The 22,420-nt window shown below is 34.6% G+C and overlaps 3 protein-coding genes and 2 pseudogenes across 12 annotated transcripts; 4 read left to right on the forward strand and 1 right to left on the reverse strand.

Annotated features, from left to right (window-relative positions):
- Positions 1-151: 151 nt before the first annotated feature.
- On the forward strand, positions 152-6,012 carry LOC110817921 (E3 ubiquitin-protein ligase RGLG2-like). 4 transcript variants are annotated; one of them, XM_088207767.1, is made up of 13 exons: positions 152-285; positions 444-520; positions 1,206-1,444; positions 1,708-1,933; positions 2,019-2,132; positions 2,218-2,315; positions 2,487-2,563; positions 2,656-2,761; positions 2,845-2,972; positions 3,069-3,234; positions 3,361-3,417; positions 3,514-3,607; positions 5,483-6,012. In XM_088207767.1, the coding sequence occupies exons 3-13, from the start codon at positions 1,274-1,276 to the stop codon at positions 5,515-5,517; spliced, it is 1,272 nt and encodes a 423-aa protein (XP_088063893.1). In that variant the 5' UTR covers positions 152-285; positions 444-520; positions 1,206-1,273; the 3' UTR covers positions 5,518-6,012. The 4 variants fall into 4 exon arrangements, with proteins under 4 accessions (XP_088063893.1, XP_021902333.1, XP_021902331.1 ...); XM_022046641.2 differs by having other exon boundaries at positions 230-520; XM_022046639.2 differs by lacking the exons at positions 152-285; positions 444-520 and adding an exon at positions 580-761.
- Positions 6,013-6,657: 645 nt separating this feature from the next.
- Positions 6,658-8,154, forward strand: LOC148252869 (uncharacterized protein At4g26485-like; annotated as a pseudogene). The gene is made up of 5 exons (XR_015813379.1): positions 6,658-6,706; positions 6,752-6,916; positions 7,003-7,006; positions 7,367-7,591; positions 7,721-8,154. The product of XR_015813379.1 is annotated as an uncharacterized protein At4g26485-like (transcript).
- A 1,372-nt stretch (positions 8,155-9,526) lies between these two features.
- LOC110817882 (uncharacterized protein At4g26485-like) lies at positions 9,527-11,092 on the forward strand. Its single transcript, XM_088207752.1, has 4 exons — positions 9,527-9,575; positions 9,633-9,781; positions 10,504-10,736; positions 10,822-11,092. Exons 1-4 carry the CDS (start codon positions 9,527-9,529, stop codon positions 11,090-11,092), a joined length of 702 nt encoding a protein of 233 aa, XP_088063878.1.
- A 1,656-nt stretch (positions 11,093-12,748) lies between these two features.
- On the forward strand, positions 12,749-14,716 carry LOC148252870 (uncharacterized protein At4g26485 pseudogene; annotated as a pseudogene). Its single transcript, XR_015813389.1, has 3 exons — positions 12,749-13,388; positions 14,094-14,292; positions 14,437-14,716. The product of XR_015813389.1 is annotated as an uncharacterized protein At4g26485 pseudogene (transcript).
- A 229-nt stretch (positions 14,717-14,945) lies between these two features.
- On the reverse strand, positions 14,946-22,095 carry LOC110817740 (O-Glycosyl hydrolases family 17 protein). 5 transcript variants are annotated; one of them, XR_015813308.1, is made up of 4 exons: positions 21,580-22,095; positions 19,894-20,846; positions 16,704-16,854; positions 14,946-15,444 (listed from the first exon to the last, which is right to left on the reverse strand). XR_015813308.1 is itself a non-coding variant. In XM_088207565.1 (3 exons), the coding sequence occupies exons 1-3, from the start codon at positions 21,930-21,932 to the stop codon at positions 15,440-15,442; spliced, it is 1,311 nt and encodes a 436-aa protein (XP_088063691.1). In that variant the 5' UTR covers positions 21,933-22,095; the 3' UTR covers positions 14,946-15,439. The 5 variants fall into 5 exon arrangements, 4 of the variants coding, with proteins under 4 accessions (XP_088063691.1, XP_088063690.1, XP_088063693.1 ...); XM_088207565.1 differs by lacking the exon at positions 16,704-16,854; XM_088207564.1 differs by lacking the exons at positions 14,946-15,444; positions 16,704-16,854 and having other exon boundaries at positions 19,541-20,846.
- Positions 22,096-22,420: the final 325 nt, after the last annotated feature.

The raw sequence follows: 22,420 nt of genomic DNA on the forward strand, positions 1-22,420 counted from the left end.
GTTAAGATAAGTATGAATTTATAAAAAAAAAAAAGTTACATAAATTTTAAATTTATATTTAAAAAATTATATTATAACCAAATAGAGACATATATATATATATAACATAACCACAGTAAGATTTTGCCCATGTTCTTTTTTTGTAACCAAAGTAGTTATTTTTCTTAAGTTAAAATAAATAGAGAGGATAATGAGGCTATGAACACCAAATTGGAGCATGTAGTCAGTCTATATTTTCACTTTCCATCTTGGTCATTTTAACATTGTAGCCTAAAGTAATCTTCAGTAGGTGTTCATGATGCTCCACATTATTTAATTTCATTTCCATTCAAAGTCAACCTTGACCTGTCCTTTTCCCTTTCTTCTTTGCAGTGTTCTTGGCTTTTTTCAGTGATGGCGAAGTTAATCCATTTCTTTGTTTCACTCGTTTTCTTTGATTTTAGTTACATTGCAGCCATGGGAGTGGGTTCGTTCTTGGAAATTTCAATTGGGAATTCTTTAACAAATTCGAATTCACGCGGTGAGTTGATAACGACTAATGTACTGTATATACCTCCAAACTTCCATGAAATTTTCCTTCTTTTTCCGAAAATGTTTATTGGGTTGACCTTTTTCTTTTTTTTTTTTGGATATAAATTAAGTCATTTATCTGAAGATCACTATCTTTGTTTCTCACCGAAGCTTGCCTTACATCTGTGTCTTTGTATGGCATCTGTTCTTCCGCTGCATCCCCTTCTGGTTGCTTGAAGTTGATTGAGCTCGTATGTAGTACTTACTAGTAGTCAATTTTCTATTATGTGTTGTCTTTCTGGAATAGTATCTGAATTTGTTTTGTTGTCTTTTCTTTAATCGTATATTGGGAGAAATAGTGCCAAATCTTGTTCATAAAATGCATAACAATGATGTTGTAATTAGTATTGTACAACTCAAACTATTTCTCGTTTTGGGTTTTTGATTGCTAAGAAGTTGGTTAAGAATATCAGCAAGCTTTTTCAGAAATTTTTGTTGATCTCTGATGAAATTGAGATGTGATTTTTGCAGTGCCAAGAAAAGATTTCATAAAATGCATGATAATGATGTTGTAGTTAGTATCTATACAACTCAACCTTTTGGGTTTTTGATTGCTAAGAAGTTGGATAAGAAATTAGCAAGCTTTTTCGGAAACTTTTGTTGATATCTGATGAAATTGGGATGTGATGTTTTAGTGCCAAGAAGTAGAAGGTTGTTGTTATACTGTAACACAGAGATTCCTGCCTGACAGAAGATCTCAATCATGGGAGGCAAACAGTCTACTCGACAGAACACTGTCTACACTTGTTGGCCTTCATCAGTCCCAAGCTCTCCATCTTACTCTTATTACTCTGTCAATTGTATTGACAATGATCAGAGTAAGGTACAGTCTCGATACACAAAGATCAATGATGATTATCACTCTCTTGAACAGGTATTATGCATTTTCTTTTATGCTAAACTCTCTTTCCTTTTTGCAGCACATGTATATTCTATGCTTTTCACAGGAAAGACTAAAACATGAAACATCTTTGGATATCAGACTGTAGGAGATGGAGTTTGATTTTATCCTCTTTGTTTACATTGTTAAAGAACTCAAAGTTGTCAAAATTGAGCTTTGTTTCTTAAGGACATGGGGTATTTGCTTATATTTGCTGCTGGAACACAGTAATGAAGGTCTATACGTATTTTATGCAGGTCAGGGAAGCTATTGTTCATGCAGGAATGGAATCTTCCAATCTTATACTAGGTATTGATTTCACAAAGAGCAACGTATGGAAAGGTAAAAAGTCTTTTAATGGCAAGTGCTTGCATCACCTTGGGGATTCCTTAAATCCATATGAGCAAGCAATATCTATAATTGGAAGAACTCTTTCTGCTTTCGATGAGGATGGCCTCATTCCTTGTTATGGCTTTGGAGATGGTTAGTAGTGTGAAATCTGCTAAAATTTCTGATGGAAAATTTCTTAAGGGATTTATGATTTAACATGTTCAGTTGAACTTTGTAGTGAGTACACATGATCGAGATGTTTTTAGCTTCTACCCAGATAGTAAGCCATGCAATGGCTTTGAGGAAGTCCTCACTCGATACAGAGAAATTGTTCCAAACCTGCAGTTGGCAGGTTGGTTTAAATGATTCTTTTCACTTCATATACTCCTCGTGATTAGCAGCTACCACCCAGAATTTGATTGTGTTCACATTGTCAGGACCGACATCCTTTGGACCAATTATTGAAACTGCTATTGGGATTGTTAACCATCGTGGTGGCCAGTATCATGTTCTTGTAATAATTGCTGATGGACAGGTCAGTTTCTTCATGCAAGTGCGATGTGCGTGTATATATGTTTCTACTTTTCCTTTTGACTAAAGCCTCTTGTAACTTGAGGATTTATGTTATGTTTGGCAGATCTCTCTTCGCTTACTTTCTCTGTAAAATTTTCTTTGGCTGATACTCTTAATTCGCATGATATGCAAGGTTGCAAACGTGGACATAGCTTGTCAGAACTCAACTTCTCAAAACCAAAGTACCATTAATGCTATTGTGGAAGCAAGGTTGCAACTTCTTCTAATATAAACTCATCCATCTTGGAACACTTCAAAATTTTTTTCTGTGACAAATTCTGAAGAAGCATCCATATTTGCAGCAAATATCCTCTGTCAATAGTTTTGGTTGGTGTTGGAGATGGACCATGGGACATGATGCACAACTTTGACAATGACATTCCTTCCCGGACTTTTGACAATTTTCAGGTTTCAATGGTTAATCGAAAAGTTTATGGAACTAATGTTCATGTAAACTTTAATTCCACTTCCTAATTATATGTTGAATGCAGTTTGTGAATTTCACCGAAATTATGTCAAAGGACATACCTATGTCCCAGAAGGAGACAGAATTTGCACTTCGTGCATTAATGGAAATCCCATCACAGTATAAAGCGACACTAGACCACCAGCTTTTGAGGTATCATCTCTATAATGCACTTCAAAAATTCAAATTGTTGCTAAATAGAAGCATACTGAAGGAAAAGGGCACTCAGGGTCTTGTTGTTATTTTCAGTTGTCCAAAAGAAACTTCTGCAAGGTTGCCTCTTCCTCCTCCACTAGGAAACACTGTCAATTGCCATCCAAATTATATGCAGCCAACTGAGCAGACCAAACGAGCAACTGGATTCAATTACGCACCTTCTCCTGTTTCTACCAGCATGAGTTGTCATCACAACAAGGTAGAAATCTAATCTCATTGTGTACTAAATGAATACTTGCACTCTTTTGCTTTTGCCTATTAGCTATAGCACAGAAAATCTTTTGTTTTTAGTTCTATATATTAGAAATCTCCTTATGCTTTGCAGAAATGTTCTCTGTGTCTCTGGAGCAATAAGGATCTTGTATTTGGTTGTGGACATCAGGTAACTTGAAACAAAAATGAGAATTTTCAAGTCGTTTTATTTTCTTTTGATGGACAGTACTTTTATCTTCTTATTATTGCATTTTAATATTTTCAGACATGTTACCAATGTGGAAGAGATTTGTTCATGTGTCCAATTTGTCGCACCTTCATAACCACAAGAATAAAGCTTTCCGAGAATGAGGTTTCAGGTTAAGATTCCATCTGTGAAGTCTGCAATCTTGCTTTGGATCATTGTTGTACTGCTTGGCTCCCAGAAATTGCATTTCAGCTATCTTCATTGCTTCTATGTCATGATTGAATTGAGCTCTTAAAATTTTTTTGTGGATTTCTTTTTGTTTCTGGGTGGAAGCAAGTTTCTTTTAATTGATTTTATCTTTTCTCTGGAGAAGCTCTTTATTGTTTTTTTATCTGTGTTAATATCATAAGCATGTCATATGTCGCTGATTATTACGGGGACAATCAATCTGGTTGAGTTGAATTGATTTTATCTGTTCATTGATCAACAACAAACCATCCTGTGAATGCAAGGCAACACCAACTACCTAGATCTTAACAATGGCTATCAGATCAGCACATTGGTTAGACCGTACACACTGAACTCTGCTCAAGGGTTTATCTCGCTCAAATAAGTTTGATACTAAAGTCAGCCTACAACTTAGTTACTGGCTTATAGAAGCCATTAGTATCTGATGAATGCTGCTTACAAGGTTTTCATGCCAAGAAATTTCAGGGAACTCAACCAAGCAACACCTTTGGAAATCAAAGGTGTCTTAGTTTGACCCTGAGATATGGTTCCCCAAGGAAATTATTTCAGGCTGGAGAATAGGCTCCATATATTACCGAGTTTAAAGGGGGTTCTTAAGCTGGATTCAAAGAAGTCAACAACGGAAACTGCAATAGCAGACAATTCATGTCAAGATTGATGATTAGAGATCACATACTGTTAACTATGCCTTTGAATTGCATGGTACTGATAAGACCTAATTGTATTGGAATCTCTTATTTATGTATACCATAAGTATTTGGGTAATAGGATTTATGATCCTATGAGGCTTATGAGTACAAGAAATTTCTTTTGCCCATGGCTGTTACACCCACAAGTATCTCCCTTACATATATAAGACGTCTTATGGGAGGAAATTCCTAGGTTTTAAGAGTGAGGTTGGTTGTTGGGAAGTTTTAGGCAGCAGAAAGTTGTTATATGGAGCCTTTGTTTGCAGTTCTATACAATCCTGGCATACTACATGTCTTCATAGTAATATCTTGTACCATACTTGGTATTCTAAATTATGGAACTAAATAAATTTTTGTACTGTATCTTGGTTATCAAGTTAAACTTAAGGAGAAAAATCTTGGTTACTAAGTAAAACATTGGGATAAAAGTTGTATCTTGGTAAAAAAAACAACTTAAAGAAAACTCTTATACTACTTGGTCTGGGAGCAGTCTCAGGATCCTGGCATAGTTCTAGGATCCTAGAGTAATTGTAGGATCCGGTGTAGCCCTATCATCCTTGCAAAGGCCTGGGACCCTGGGGATGTCTTGGGACTCTTTTGCTGTTCTGGGACCCCAGAGCTGGCCTGAAATCTCAAAGCAATCCATAAACATGAGTATTCCGGAGACTCAGTGTTCTCATAGAACCTTGGTGCACTCCTGAAACTGTATGTTGACTGGGACCTGAAGCTATCTTAAGACATGGGCTTAGTCCTAAGACCCGAGAGTTGTCAAGGAATCTCGATGCTATATTTAGTTAGTTTATTATTTTTCGAGATAAATACTAAAGGATTAGACTCATTACTTACATTATTCTTGGTTCAACAAACAAATTACACTAGATTTTTTTATTCCTTGCTTACATTATACTGTAATATTTGTCAGTATTGTGCTATAATGCCCATCAATAATCTTTGTACTAGTGATTTTTCCTCCAATAACAGAAATAGTCATAATGTTTGTGCAGATTAATTTCTTTGTTCTATATTTGTTCTTGTGCTTAAATTTTGCAACAAATTGATATGTAGGAGTATGTTAACTGAACTCAGCACAAGATTGGGAATGTTAATAGGTACAAGAAGGCACATTATTAGGGAATCATCCTGATCAATTCGGGAAGATCGTTGCAGAGATGAAGACTAAGTCATGATTCTTATGTATTCTTCTCTACACTCATGTGATCAGTTTTAGGAATGTTATTCCACGACAGGGATTGTCTGCGAACAAAGAGGAAATCTTAAAACTTTCAGGTACCAAAGATCAAGGTTACCAGAAAGAGCAAAAAGCTAGGTGAGGAGTTACAGATACAAGCCAGGCGAAATGAAAATAATGAAAACAAATCTAATAGACCTCGAGTTTTCGATCCAAATTGAGGCATAGCATTTAAAATGCCATAATTTCTATGAAGAACTTCCTTCATATGTATTGTCTGTAGATCAAAGCAACAACAAAAGACAATAAAGAAAAGAGGATGAAACCCCTAATTCTTTTCACCAATGTATGAAAGATTACAAATTATGAGTAAACTGTAATAAAAAATATTTTGAGAACTAATTATGAAGTAAAGTGATGATTTGTCCAGATTAAATTATTGGCTGAGTACAGAGCTCTTGATGCAATTTTCATTCTTTCTTCTGATTTCTCATGTCTACCTCTCTTTTATTTATCCTACATATTCTCTCATTGAAGAAAAAGGAGACCTATTTTTTTTCAATTAGTGGTATCAAACATTAAACTATACATACATGCACATGTTACACATATATAAATATATGTATATCACTTACGCAGGAATCGAAGTGGAAAAAGGGAGAGTAATGGTTAGAGTTGGAAATTGAATGCAGTTGGTTAAAATGAGCAAATACTTAACAGACAAAACTAAGAGTCCCTGCAATTAATTAGTACATACTAAACATATTCAGCTTATAATTCTGAGTTAACATCCTCTTAAAAAATAATGGAAGTATGAACTCTATTCAATAAGTAGAAACAAATTATAAAAATAAAATCTAAAATATACAATAATTATACTTATACATTTATTAACTCATCTGTGATCTTTTTTTAAAGAAAAGACATGTCATTTAATACAATCTCATCATAAGTACATACAGAGCACATTCAGCTTCTAGTTAGAATTAACACACTCATAATGAAAAACAAAAGTATGCACTGTGTCCAATAAGTAGAAATAAATTATAAAAATAAAATGTAAAATATACAATAATCATACTTATACATTCATATATGAATACACAAACCGGAATTCCCCCATCACAGATGAAGAGAAAAAGAGGTAGGAAGACCAAACAATGGTCAGTAGGGAAAGAAGACTAAGAAGTAAAATCAAAAGAGGAAACAGAAGAAGTAGAAAAGTGGATAGAGCATTACTCATCAAAGCATCGGATCTTATTGGTTGGAGAAGGAGACTTCTCTTTTTCCCTCTGCTTGGCCAGAGCTTTTGGCTTTGCAGGAAACATGGTTGCAACCTGCATTGATACCAAAGGTTGTTTTTCCTTTTTAAAAAAAAAAAAATTTCTCGAACCTGAATGAATTTCCTTCCTGGGTTTTCCTTAAAAATGAATTTTGCAGATGGGTTTTTGATAAAAGCATGATGTTATTAGTGTGTGTATATATATATGGTGCCCCTTGCCTTGATAGCGAAGGTTTTTTTCTTTCTTCTTTTTCTTCCTACTATTTCTCAAACATTAATAGATTTCTTGTCTGGGTTTTCCATCAAAATGGATTTTGCAGATGGGTTTTTAATAAAAACATGATACCATTTGATATTTGGACCAATTCATTAATGTGTATTATTTTATATATATGTATGTATGCTCTCTGAAGAAATTTCCTTCGTGGGTTTTCCAGCAAAATGGTTTTGGGTGATGGGCTTTCTGGTAAAAACATGATATCATTTCATCTTGGGACAGATACATTAGTGCGTGAGCTGAAGAGATAACGATGGTCTGTTTGACGCAGAGGATTTAAGTAACAAATATGTAAATGGGTCCAGTAATGTAAGAGAACTTGAAGAGAGAGGCTGCACGGTGTTGTACGGAGTGGATGTAGAAGAGATGAGCCAACATTCGTTTCTCAGTACCCAGAGATTCGATCGCATCATCTTCAACTTTCCTCATGTTGGTTTCTTGTTTCCCGAGAATAACCCCTACCAAATCCAGTTATGTATTTCTATCTATTATACTTCGGAGTGGTTGATACATACAAGGTTGAATACTCATTTCAACTGATACATACATAAACGTATACATATGCATATTGTTCATGGTGTTTGTGTTTATATGTATAGGTTGAACGAGCAATTGGTGGAGGGTTTTATGGAGAATGCTAGAGTTCTACTGAAAGAGGATGAAGGTGAGATTCATGCGAAGCCACAAGGAAGGATATCCTTACAACTGTTGGGGATTAGTGGAGAACGCAGAGAGGAAAAGTCTGGCTTTGCATGAGAAGGTTCCTTTCTGCAAAGACAATTACCCTGGTTACCACAACAAAAGAGGCAGCGGTGACTTTTCTAACCCGTAAATTTAAGCTCAGCCTTTCAAGAACTTTTAAGTTCAAGCTTGACAGTGATCTCGTTAAAGATTGAGTCTTCCATGGAACAATGAGCTGACTCTTTTGTTATTTCAACTCCAGAATTATCTGTTTACTATTCTTTTTTTAGTATTGACAGCTTTAGGTAGTAAGCTGTCAAATAGAAATTGAGCTCCTTTACTTTTCTGATTTAATGATGATCTGCTTAAGAGTTGGTAGAATTCATTGGTGATTTAATCTGTAAATTTTTCCCTCCATCTTGTATATACATATATATATATATATATATATACATGTATCAAATTAATGGAAAAGTGTAGGTCATTAAACACTTTTCCAACATCAGAAAACTCTTATTTTTCCTGCATTTTTTTCTCTTCACTTTCTTCCATATTTTTTTTCATTTTTCAGAAATTTAATCAACTCATAATCTCCCAACTTTAACTTGCAGAAGCTCATGTGTGTGTGTGTATATATATATATATATATATATATCTCGTCATCACGACTATTCATCACTCCTCAAATAACTCCCTGAATTCTACAAGTTAAATTATTACCCCAGTCATCAATGATGCTATTTCTATACACTTTTTACTTGATGCATGCAGTTACGTTATTATCTTATAAATGGCTGTAAGTAAGATTTCTGATATCTTTTGTGGTCTCTCTCATTTTCACATCATCATTCTCAGTGTACACTCCTCTAATGTCTTTAAATTATCCCTCCGACTCGTTTCAACTTAATAAAATCTATTTTCTCATTATAAATTGATACAGTAGAAACATACTCATTATAACATCTCCATCATTGCAATGTTCAACAGCTTCTCAGCATGCTTTATCATTGTTCAATAATCTTAACCATTCATCTCCTACGCTCGTTCTAAACAATAACCAGTATATTCTAATTGTAGTTGTATATTCAAGATCAACTACAAAATCTTTCAAGATCTTGAACCATCCAAACTGGTTAATATCAATCTTTGTGTAAAGATTTTATACAAAAGGCATATTAATATATATTTAATCTAAAATGATATTAGTTTGGTGTATGACTTGCTTATTAATCATCTAATGACCAGATATCTGTATTATACATGTACATTATGCATGTATAGATTGTCGTAAATAACCACCAAAAGTTATCTTAGTTTCATGGCATAATATATGACTATACTAATCTAAAACACACATACATATACATATATAAGGCTATAGGAAACGAAAATTAAACAAGCCCTAGACTAACAGGAATTCCATTAATTTTAAATTTTTTGCTTTTTCCAAGCAGGTATTTGTCATCTCGATTTTTTAATTTCTCAACTACGTAGCGTACCTCTTTCTACTCTAAATTAACTTGTATACTCTTAAATGTATAAAAGTTTTTTCCATTACGCATAATCTGTGGTGCATGACATATGTATAAAAGTGTTTTACGAAAAAGAATCACAGAAGAGCTAGTAAAATGTAAAATATACAATAATCATACTTATGTATTTATTATAGCTCATCTGTGATTTTTTTTCATGAAAATAAACAAACAAAAATCATTCATATATGAATGGTGGCACAAACAGGAATTCCCCCATCACAGATGAAGAGAAAAAGAGGCAGGAAGACCAAACAATGGTTAATGGGGAAATAAGACGAAGAAGTAAAATCACCAGAGGAAAACGAAGTAGAAAAATGGAAAAATCATTACTCATCAAAGCATCTGGTTTTATTGGTTGGAGAAGGAGACTTCTCTTTTTCCCTCTGCTCGGCCAGAGCTTTTGGCTTCGCAGGAAACATTGGCGGCACTTGCCTTGAGACCCAAGTTATTTTTCTTTTCTTTCTTTCTATTTTCTCAAACCTGAATAGATTTCCTTCCTGTGTTTGCCTTCAAAATGGATTTCACAGATGGGTTTTTGATAAAAGCATGGTATTATTTCACCTTCCCACCGACACATTAGTATGTGTATATATATGGTGCCACTTGCCTTGATACCCAAGGTTGTTTTTCTTTTCTTTTTTCTATTTTCTCAAACCTGAATGGATTTTCTTCCTGGGTTTTCCACCAGAATGGATTTCGCAGATGGGCTTTTGATAAAAACATGATATTATATCCACTGACACATTAGTATGTGTACATATACATGGTGTCACTTGCCTTGATAGGGCGAAGGTTTTTCCTTTCTTCTTTTTCTTCCTACTATTTCTCAAACATGAATAGATTTCCTCTCTGGGTTTTCCATCAAAATAGATTTTGCAGATGGGTTTTTGATAAAAACATAATATCATTTTATCTCTGGGCAGATACCTTAAGTGTCTAATATCATATATATATATATATATATATATATATACATATATATATATATATATGCTTGCTGAAGAAATTTCATTCGTGGGTTTTCCATCAAATGTTTTTGGCTGATGGGTTTTCTGATAAAAACATGATATCAATAATCTCTGGACAGATACATTAGTTCCTGAGTGTGTATATATATATACGTATATATTCTGGGTAAAGAGATGACAATGGTCTGTTTGACGCAGAGGATTTTAAGTAACGAATATGGAAATGGATCGAGTAATGTGAGAGAACCTGAAGAAAGAGGCTGCTTGGTGTTGTACGGGGTGGATGTAAAAGAGATGAGCCAACATTCCTTTCTCATTTCCCAGAGATTCGATCGCATCATCTTCAACTTTCCTAATGTTGGTTTCCCAGTTTCCCAGTTTCCCAGTTTCCCGATGATGCCCCCATCCAAATCCAGTTACGTATATGCAATGTTAAATAATCGTGTGAACTGATGTATACATAAATATATATATATATATATTGTTGATGGTTTATATGGATACATATAAGTATAGTTTGAACGCGGAATTGCTTGCGGGTTTTATGGAGAATGCTAAGTTCTACCGAAAGAGGATGATGGTAGAGATTCATGCGACCCACAAGGTAGGATATCCTTACAACAGATGGCGATTAGATAAGAGCGCAAAGAAGAAAGGTCTGGTTTTGCATGACACTGTTCCCTTCTGCAAAAAAGTTTACCCTGATTACCAGGCAGCCGTCAGTCTGCTAACCCTAAGTTTAAGCTCCGCCTTTGCAGCACTTTTAAAAGTTCAAGAACGATCATGATCCCAACTTTAACATGTAGGAGCTGATATAATATACATATACATATTTACATATAGAGTTTCAGTTCTCGGAACGCATATTCCAACTCTTGACAAAATTGAAATTTTCCATTATGCCAAAATGTTAAATTAAACAACATCTAGACCATACCCGTAATCAATATAAATTTAATAAGGTTAAGATAATTTTAACAAATTTATCACTTTTTTAAATAATTAGGGTTTAAGATACTATATTATATTTTACTGATATAAAAACACGATTCATATGATAATTTTACTAATACATAACATCATCCCTCTTTTTATGAAGAATAATCTTTATACCGACAAAAATTTTATTTCATGATATAATATGTGGTTATATTAATCTAAAACACGTAGATATATACATACATGTATGAGGTATAGGAAAAGAAAATTAAACAAGCCCTAGATCGACAAGAATCCCATTAGGGTTCCTCTTTCTACCCTAAGTTAACTTGTTATACCCTTAACAGCAACTTCATTCTTTTCGTTATAGTGTGTAGAAGTTTTTCCCATTGTGCATAGTTTGTGGTCTATGACATAGTAGATTTTTGGCTTTAATTGAGTTATGGGCATGGAATGTGTAGGTTGAGTGGAAAAACTACTTATGGCTTATTCTACTTGTAAAATTTTTGGGTTATGTGGAAAAATAAAAAAAAAAAAGAGAAACATGAGAGTTTGTAAACAAACAAAGGGTATTGACAAAATTCGTAAGAGATGATTTTCGATCATTGATTTTTTTATTATAGATCAACCTTCGTATTATCCGAAAGATTTAGAAAAATTGAACGAGATCTTTTCCGACCTATAAATAATTTTATACATTGGTTAGTATTCCTTTAGAGTTTATATACTTGATGATACATATTATATTGGTTATTAAAAAAAAAAATAGTGTATAGAAGTTTTTATATTTCATCTTATTAAAATTAATCACACGAAAAAATAATGTACTTATTACGAGAAAAAAAAAATTAATTTAAATTGATTAGTTCCTATATCTTAAAATTCAGAGATTTAAAATTAAATTGTTAGTTTTGTATTAATAACATAATATCACATAACTTACATACACTTAATATTACATTTAATTTTTCTAATCAAACTAATTATTAATCAATTTTCCCAAAGCAAAATTATGCCATAATGAAGAGGTCTCAATTAGACCACTTAGTTCCTTTGTTAAATCGTGTTCCATGTAATGAACACAGTAAGCACCTGTTTGTGTTCTTCCATCAGAATGAGCATCTATGTTGTGTGTGTGTGTGTATATATTGTTGTAAATAAATAGGAAAAAAGAACTTCATTAATGAAAATATGTGTGTATGTATAGACACAGGAATCGAAGTGGCGCAGAGGGAGAGTAATGGTTAGAGTTGGAAATGGAATGCGACTGGTTCATATGAGCAAATACTTCATACAAAAAACTAAGAGTCCCTGCAGTTAATTAGAGTAAAAAGTATTGATTTACTAAGTGATTAACAAATAATTTAAATCAATAGTCTTTAAAAAATAATGGAAGTATGCACAGTATCCAATTTAAGTAAAAGTAAAATGTAAAATATACCATAATCATGCTTTATACATTTATTAGCTCGCCTGTGATCTTTTTTCGTGAAACTAAACAAGTCAAGATAATTCATATATAAATTGTGGCACATAGAGCAATGGATATTGTAGGAAGATCAGACAATAGTCAATGGGGAAAGAAGAAGAAGAAGAAGAAATAAAAACAAAAGAGGAAGAAGAAGAAGAAGAAATAAAAACAAAAGAGGAAGAAGAAGAAGAAGTAAAACCAGGAGAGGAAAAAGAGGAAGAAGCAAAACAAGAAGAGGACAATGAGGGAGAAGTAAAACAAGAAGAGGAAAGAGAAGAAGTAAAGGCAGAAGAGGAAAGAGAAGAAGAAACAAAACAAGAAGAGGACAATGAGGAAGAAGTAAAACCAGAAGAGGAAAGAGAAGAAGTAAAACCAGGAGAGGAAAAAGAGGAAGAAGCAAAACAAGAAGAGGACAATGAGGAACAAGTAAAACCAGAAGAGGAAAAAGAGGAAGTAAAACCTGAAGAGGAAAGAGAAGAAGTAAAGCCAGAAGAGGAAAGAGAAGAAGTAAAACCAAAAGAGGAAATAGAACAAGTAGAAAAATGGATGAGTCATTACTCATCAAAGCAACGGATCTTACTGGTCGGAGAAGGAGACTTCTCGTTTTCCCTCTGCTTAGCCAGAGCTTTTGGCTTCGCAGGAAACATGGTTGCTACTTGCCTTGATACCCAAGGTTTCTTTTCTTTTTTCTATTTTCTCATACCTGAATGGATTTCCTTCCCGGGTTTTCCTTCAAAGTGGATTTCGCAGTTTGGTTTTTTGGTAAAAACGTGATATTATTCCACTTACCTACAAACACATTAGTATGTGCATATATGTGTTGCCATTTGCCTTGATGCCCAGTGTTATTTTTCTTTTCTTTTTCTTATTTTCTCAAACCTGTATGGATTTCCTTCCTGGGTTTCCATCAGAATGGATTTCGCAGATGGGCTTTTGATAAAATCAAGAAAGTTTTTCACCTTCCCACTGACATATTACTGTGTGTATATATACATGGTGTTACTTTCCTCGATAGGCCTAACGTTTTTACTTTCTTCTTTTTGTTCCTACTATTTCTCAAACATGAATAGATTTCCTCCCTGGGTTTTCCATCAAAATAGATTTCGCAGATGGGTTTTTGATAAAAACTTAATATCATTTTATCTTTGGACAGATACATTAGTGTCTATTATTATATATACCTATATACATATATATATATATATATGCTTGCTGAAGAAGTTTCATTCGTGGGTTTTCCATCAAAATGGTTTTGGCTGATGGGTTTTTTGATAGAAACATGATATCATTCATCTCTGGACAGATGAATTAGTTCGTGAGGATATATATGCATGTATATATGCTGGCTAAAGAGATAACGATGGCCTGTTTAACACAGTGGATTTAGATGAAAAATACGATAATGGATTGAGGAATGTGAGGGAACTTGAAGAGAGAGGCTGCTTGGTACTTTACGGAGTGGATGTAAAAGAGATGAGCCAACACTGGTTTCTCAGTACCCGGACATTCGATCGCATCATCTTCAACTTTCCACATGTTGGTTTCTTGCGTCCCGAGAATAACTTGTACCAAATCCAGTTATGTATTTTTATTTATATACTTTGGAGGTGTCTTGAGTAGTTGACATAGGATATACAAGGTTGAATAATGATGTGAACTGATGTACATAATTATATGCATACATACGTTGTTTGATGGCGTTTATATATATATAAACGTAGGTTGAACGAGGAACTGGTGGAGAGTTTTATGGAGAATGCTAGAGTTCTACTGGAAGAGGATGAAGGTGAGATTCATGTGAGCCACAAGGAAGGATATCCTTACAACAGATGGGGATTAGTGGTTAACGCAGAAAATAAAGGTCTGGTTTTGCGTGATGCTGTTCGCTTCTGCAAAGATGATTACCCTGATTACCACAACAAAAGAGGCAGCGGTAGCTTTTCTGACCGTACATTTAAGCTAGGCCTTTGCAGAACTTATAAGTTCAAGAAGCTCAGCTAATATATATATGTACATGGAGTTTCAGTTCTCGGAAGATGGACATATGTGTAAGACATGGTGAGAGGTGTGTTGGTTGAATATTCTGTGTTGACTATCAAGATTCTGCTAATCGATTATTATCCTTAATTAATGTCGCCTAACTAGAAATTTATATATTTTATTAATTTTTTGCAAAGTGAAACATTTGTTTAGATTGCTGTAAAAAACCGTGAAAATTAAGCTTAAGTCATGGCATAATATTTAATTATATTAAGATAAAACACAGTTATATACATATATAAGGCTATGTAAAACGAAAACTAAACAAGCTATAGACCAGCAAGAACCCTTATTAAGTTCTAATTTTTTGCTTTTAATTTCTCTAGCAGGTATTTGTCATCTCAATTTTTTAATTTCTAGGGTGATATGAGATCAATAGACTACTCAACACAGTATATACCTCATCATGTCTTATACATATCCCTCTTTTCCAAGAACTGAAACTCTCTATATTGTGGAGCTTGAACTTAGGACTGCAAAGGTCAAGCTTAAGTGTACTGTCAGCAAAGGTACCGTTACGGAACGGAACAATCTCATGTAAAACCAGGCCTTTCTTCATTGCAGTCTCCACTAATTGCTATCTGCTGTAAGGATCTCTTTCCTTATGGCTCCCATGAATCTCACATGCATCCTCTTTCAGTAGAACTCTAGCATTCTCCATGAAACCCTCCACCAATTTCTCGTTCAACCTATATTTACATATGTACACCATCAATAATATATATGCGTATATATTTATGTATATATCAACTCATATGATTATTAAACCCTGTGTGTATCAACTACTCAAGACATCTCCAAAAGATAATAAATAGAAAACATAACTGGATTTGGAAGATGTTATGCTCGTGATACAAGAAACCAACATGAGAAAAGTTGAAGACAATGCGATCGAGTCTTTAGATTCTGAGATAGAGATGTTGGCTCATCTCGTTTACATCCAATCCGTACAACACCAAACAACCTCTCTCTTCAAGTTCCTTCACATTCCTCGATGCATATATGTATATATGCTGGTCGAAGAGATAACGATTGTCTGTTTGATCCAGAGGATTTAAGTATTATGGATCGAGTAATGTGAGAGAACTTGAAGGGAGAGGCTGTTTGATATAGGATATATGAGAGATATCATTCCCTTCTCAGTACCCAGAGATTCGATTGCATCATCTTCAACTTTCCTCATTTTGGTTTCTTTTATCCCAAGAATGACCCCTACCTAATCCAGTTATGTATGTCTATTTATTATATTTTGGAGATGTCTTGATTAGTTGATATATACAAGGTCGAATAATCATATGATCTGATATAGACATAAACATTATTGTTGATGGTGTGTTTGTATAGACACATAAGTTGAACGAGCAATTTGGCGGAGGGTTTTATGGAGAATGCTAGAGTACCACTGAAAGAGGATGAAGGTGAGATCCACGTAAGCCACAAGGAAGGATATGCTTATAACAGATAGAGATTAGTGGAGAATGCAGAGAAGAAAGGTCTGGCTTTGCATGAGATTGTTCCCTTCCGCAAAGACGATTATCCTGATTACCACAACAAAAGAGGCAGCAGTAACTTTGCTGACTATCCATTTAAGCTCGGCCTTTGCAATACTTATAAGTTCAAGCTCCACCATACACAGAGAGTTTCAGTTCTTGGAAGAGAGGGATATGTATAAGACATGATGAGGTATGTTGGTTGAATATTCTGTGTTGGGTAGTCCATCGATTTCATCTCACCTTAGAAATCCCTAGGGTCAATGTTCTGCTTATCAATTATTAACCTTAAAATCATAGACCCTAGATTAACAAGAATTCAATTAATTATTATCCATAGATCCTAGGAGGAAATTTTTGTGGATTCTAGGAGGAAATTAGAACTAGAAATCATTAGGAAAAAGAATTAAGAACTAAAAGAAAATTTTGTCCATATTAAGTGAAGACAAGAAATGTACCCGAGAGAGAGGAAGAGCAAAAGCTGCACAATTTTGAGCCGTGGTTTTGGTGAATTCTGACCAGGTTTTTGGGAGCAATTTGGAAGGGAATTTAGCTTGAATTTAAGGTAAGTAGTGTACCATGAATTGATGTGCAATTGTTTGACTTATCCTGCAAAAAGTTTGAGTAAATGAAACTGTAAATTGATGATGATCATCATGCATGGTGTTGCCAAAAAATGCGAGTTGTGCGTTCTGTTTTGGTTTATAAACTTCCAGAATTATTTTCAATAATTTGAGCATGAAATTTTTATGTTTTTAGGCCCTAAACATCATGAGTTTGATTCTGGTTTTAGGGAAAAATTTTCGACAAAAATTGAAAATGAAGAGGATGGTGGTTTCAAGGGATAAAAGTGAGTGTGTGGGAGGGAATTTTGAAATAGTTTTGGGTTTTGTTTGGATTCGGTTTTGGGGCAAATTTTTGGACAAATCTACATGTTCTCATTTCTGAAATTTAGGAATTTAATCCCACAATAAGGCTGGTAACGAATGAATTTAGGAAGTGGATATGTTTTCGGACAAGTGTTTGAATTTGAAAAACAGTGAAGTGTGTAAATTATTGTAATTTGGAAACAATTCATGCTTTGTGACATCTTGACATACTTGGAATTCTAGGAGCTTGGAAATAAATTTATGATAAGTGTGATTGTCAAACATTCAAACTCAGGTGAAAGTGAAAGTGAAAAGATAATTTCGGCTATACCTCACCACTTGTTTGAGGAGTTTGTTGTTACTCATCCAAATATGTTTAGGGTGTATTAGTACCTTGCATGATCAGGGTTTGTGTAACCATGGAGTGTGTTGGTACCTCTCATGAGCAAGGTTTGTGTATTCATAGGGTGTGTGTGTACCTATCATGATTAAGGTTTGTGTATCCATGGAGTTTGTGTACGTATTCATATAGATGAGTCTTGTACATCCTCTAAGTTGATTATTCTAAAAGTTCTCAGTTGCTATTTGCTATTTAGGGTTTGTGTAACCATGGAGTGCGTTGGTACCTCTCATGAGCAAGGTTTGTGTATTCATGGGGTGTGTGTGTACCTATAATGATTAAGGTTTGTGTATCCATGGAGTTTGTGTACCTATTCATATAGATGAGTCTTGTACATTCTCTAAGTTGATTATTCTAAAAGTTCTCAGTTGCTATTTGGTTATGGTGTGTACTATTTACTGAGATTGTAGGATCTCACCGCAAATTTCTATCATTTCAGATCAAGGTCAAAACCAGAACCAATAATGGAATCAAGATATTTTGGAAGTCTAAGAGGCGAATCATAAAGAGAATATTATTTTGAATTAGTTTTGTAAATGCATTCAAACTCATTAGAGTCTCGACTCTATATTTCGATATAAATGGATGTAATATTGACGCTTCCACAACACTCGGGACGTTATACTTTTGGCTCGATATATGCAGTTAACTCGTTACCATCTAAAGGGTCAACTATAAGAGTTATGATGTTTTCTATGATATATCTCATTTCTAAATCATCACTTTCACCGTACACATCTCTAATGTCTTTAGCATCTCCCTCCAACTAATAAATTGATATATATATATATATATGTATTTTATTGTAAATAACTATGAAAAAACAAATTTAATTATATGGATCCAAAATACATAAATAAAGTTGTAGGAAACAAAGATTAAACAAGCTCTAGACTAACGGCCACCAATTTTTAATTTTCTCAAGCAGGTAAATTGAATTCAAGAGAGAAGATTACTTGCAGGTCTGTTGAGGTTGGATTTTAAAAAAGAAATCTTTCTTGGATGTGTATTGTTGCAGAAAGAGGGAGGAAGGCAGAAACTTGTCGAACACAAAAAGTCTATTTGGGTTCCCTTGTCACTCTTGCAGAACAAAAAGTGGAAGCTTGATTTTTTTACGTCTCAAGCTACAACGTTTTTCAACGTCTAACGGCAAGGAGGAAGCCTTTTTTATGTATTGCGGCTTCTCTTCTTGTTGCAGAACAAGATGTCTTGCAGAGGAAGAAGAAAGCGTAATGCAGCGAGAAAGGATGAAGCTTGATGAAGCTTCAGGTTTTTGCCTCTGGTCTCAAGCGAGCCTCAAGTGTTCTGGCCTTCATCTTCGCCTTATTTTCTAGTTGGAGTTTCGACAACTTTTCTGGTTTTCAAGTTCACGGCAACTACTCTTAGGTTTTTGTCTTTGCATGTTCTATGAAGAATCAAAGTTGCAAAAGGAAAGTAAGGGAAAGAAAGGGGAGAAGAGACATGTAATCTGGTTTAAGATGGTTGTAGAGATGAAGATCTAAGTCCTGATTCTTTTGTATTCTTCCCTACACTAGTGATCAGTTTGACAGATCATTATTCCACGACAAGGATTGTCTGTCATCAAAGAAGCAATCTTAAAACTTTCGGGAACTGAAGATCAAGGCTACCAGAAAGAGCAAAAAGCTATGTGAGGAGTTACTTATACAAGCCAGGCAAAATGAAAAGAATGAAGGGAGTCCCTTTATATGTGATTGTCCATAGCTCAACAAACAGGTTATAGAAAGCATAAAAAGAACCATTATGGAGAGAGTTTACTGTATATTGTCCAACTCGTTAAGAATTTTTTATGTTCATAACTAGACTTGCCCTGTTGGAGGCAGAGGATTTTCAAGATTCTCTTCTTTTTTTCTTGCTGGGGATTCTCTAGTTTCTCAGTAGTGGATTCTAAATAGTCTAATATAACTTTACACTGTCAATGCATTCATTATATTCTGTTTATTGTTAGATTCATGAAGAACATGTTTCCATAAACATCAATTACACAACCAAGATCAAGAGGAACATATAACAATCAAGGAATATAAGTTTCCATGTAATTTTTCATTGTACATCTACTACCAAGTTGATACAACGACTATCTTCTCATTCTATAAAATCCTGAAATAATGCTGATCACATGTAAATAACTGTAGTATTCTAATCTTTCACCCTTGGTTTAACTAGTTTTATAAGAGGGGACACTGAAAAACCCACTTGGAAAACTATTTTACATCATAAAAACCGTCCATAGACCCCATAAAATGAAAGCCAAGATAATCAACCACCTTCTGTTTTTTTGAGAACCAGCTGAGCTGGTTTCACTGACACCAACAAGAAACCTACAATCACCTATTGAAGGGTCTAGGAAAGTAATCATACCAAGTCCATCGAAATCACAGCTTCGTTCGTTTTGCATTTGCAGCTGATAGTAACTGTTGAATGCGTATGAGACATTTCCCTTTTCACCAATTTCATTGCACGATCCTCCATAGTTAAGTGTTGAGCAATCTGCAACACTGCAGGCAAGTCTCATGTGATTTGTGACATCAGAAAGATCCGTTAATGGGTTTGCTACGCACCACCTGAATGGAAGATACTGAACATTCTTCGCATTCTTTAATTCTTTGTTTCCCAGACCTAGGTTCAGTCGATACTTAGCCTGCCCGTCAAATGAGAAAATCCCCCAGTGCCTCTCGAAGTTTCCTGGAAGTGTACTCTTTGCGCCTTCATCAAGTAAACTGAATAAATAAATATCCATGGGAGGAACACCAGGCCTCAACGGTGTCCCTTCTTTTCTTAGAACATGATTTATGAGCCCCTGGTTGAAAACCCTGGCTGCAGTGAGGTTTGCACCCAAAGCTCCATCTGTTGGCCAACCTATCTCCCCAATAACTATTGGCATTTGACCATATCCAAGTTTGGTGAGGGCCGCAACTAAAGTGTCAAAATTTCCATCAAATGCATTATAATAGACATTGGGTCCATCCGTAACAGCATGTGTAGTACCTTCAAAGAACGCATACTCTTGTGGGAAATCGGAGTTCCCATAGAGACTTAGAAAAGGATATATATTGACTACAAAAGGAGATCCATTTGAGTTGAGGAATGAAACAACTTGAGTCATAATTTGGGTAAGTTCGGGCCGGAATGCCCCTTGGGAAGGCAAATCAGACTCATAAGCATCAGCATTGCAAGGAACCACCAGCTTTACATAGCCAGCAAGATTTGCCTTTGCCAAGGATTGTTGCAGATTGAGCAGTGCAGGGACTACATAGGACTGAAACTGACCTGAGTAGCTCGAAAGGAATGGCTCATTTCCTACTGCAACATATCTGTCATCATATGGTATCAATTGAAATATTTCTCGAAAATCTAGAAACAAATACAGAAACGTATCAAAGAGACTGTAAGGCTATCTCAAGACATAAGAAGCCATAACTGTGTTGTAAAACTTCCATTGAATAACTCAAATATATCCATCATTCTGGTTGTAACCTTCAGAATTGATAACAGGCAAAAGGCTAAAGAGAGACTTAAATTATGTCATTGACTTCCCACGAAATTGTGATTATATTGTTTCCTGGAAGTATTTGTTTATTATCTGGACTACCCAGGTCCAAGAAAGATCAGCTTACCGGATAGAAAGAAAGTTTACACAAAGTGCCACTTGTTGAGTACAGATCTACACATTTATTTAGATGATACAGATGTAACTTGCAGAGACATTACCTTAATCAAAGAACACATTGATCACACAAATGATATACAGAGTTATCTGGAACTCAATCTTGTATATCCTGGTATGAAAAACCTATAAACACTTCCTGAAATTACTCGATAAGAAACTTTGAACAATCCCAACTCAACCCCTTCCCGGAAAGCAAAACCAAAAATGAAATATGATATTAAAAAAGACCAACTTTTCCCTTCTCCTTTCCCTATTTAGCTCATCAACCAAACAGAAAAATACTAAGAAAACAAAAATAGAAAGCTTGGATAAAAAGAAAAAAATAATAATAAGTAAGAATAAAAGATCTTGAGAGAGAGAGAGAAAATAAACAGTACCTAATATCAACACCACCTTTAACCAGGTATCTGGAAACATTCTGGCGAACCCACAAATCAGCAGCAACAGTTGAGGAACTGAGTGGAGCCAACATTTCATTGGGGATTCCAATCATGACCTCAATCCCACTCCCCACCAGAGCTTCAAGAACAGTTGGGTCGGCATCAAAGATCTTAACTTTTTGTATCTTGTTCTGCTTCAAGAGATCCAGCACTGTTGAAGGATTCAGCTTGAGAAACGACACCGTTCCCCAGTTCACTCCAATGGCTGATTCTGATACTTGAACAGAGACCAAGACAAGAAGAATCATAAGACAAAAGAATGGTGCTTTGAATCCAAAGAATGCCGCCATTATTGTCGGCCCGACAATGAGAGTGTTAGTGGGTTTCTTCCTCGATTACCATTTGAATGTGGGGAATGGAGAGAGAGAGAGAGAGAGACGGTGAAAGAAGTGTGTGGAGGAAATGTGAAAATGGTGGTGAAGAAGAAGATACTCCAACTGCAGTGTGTATGTAAATGTGTATATACACATAACCGCTTAAAAAGAGTAAAGTGGAATATAAAATTAATTAATATTTAAATAATTAATAATTAAAACTGAAATCTTTGTTTATTTCAACTCTGTGAAATGACAAAAATACCCTCCTCAAATTCGGATTACTTAAATAAATATTTGGAATATCCTTCCTTCTAGATTAACACTTATATGTATATATATATATATATATATATATTTTTTTTTTATATATTTAATTAATAAAAATATACTTTTTTAATTAAAAAAAGAAAAATAGATGGTGGGGTTCATTTGAGATGTAAAGAAAAAGAGAAAAGAAAAAT

The sequence above is a fragment of the Carica papaya genome, chromosome 7, assembly GCF_054855325.1.
Source record: "Carica papaya isolate Zhongbai chromosome 7, ASM5485532v1, whole genome shotgun sequence".
Classification (NCBI taxonomy): Eukaryota; Viridiplantae; Streptophyta; class Magnoliopsida; order Brassicales; family Caricaceae; genus Carica; species Carica papaya.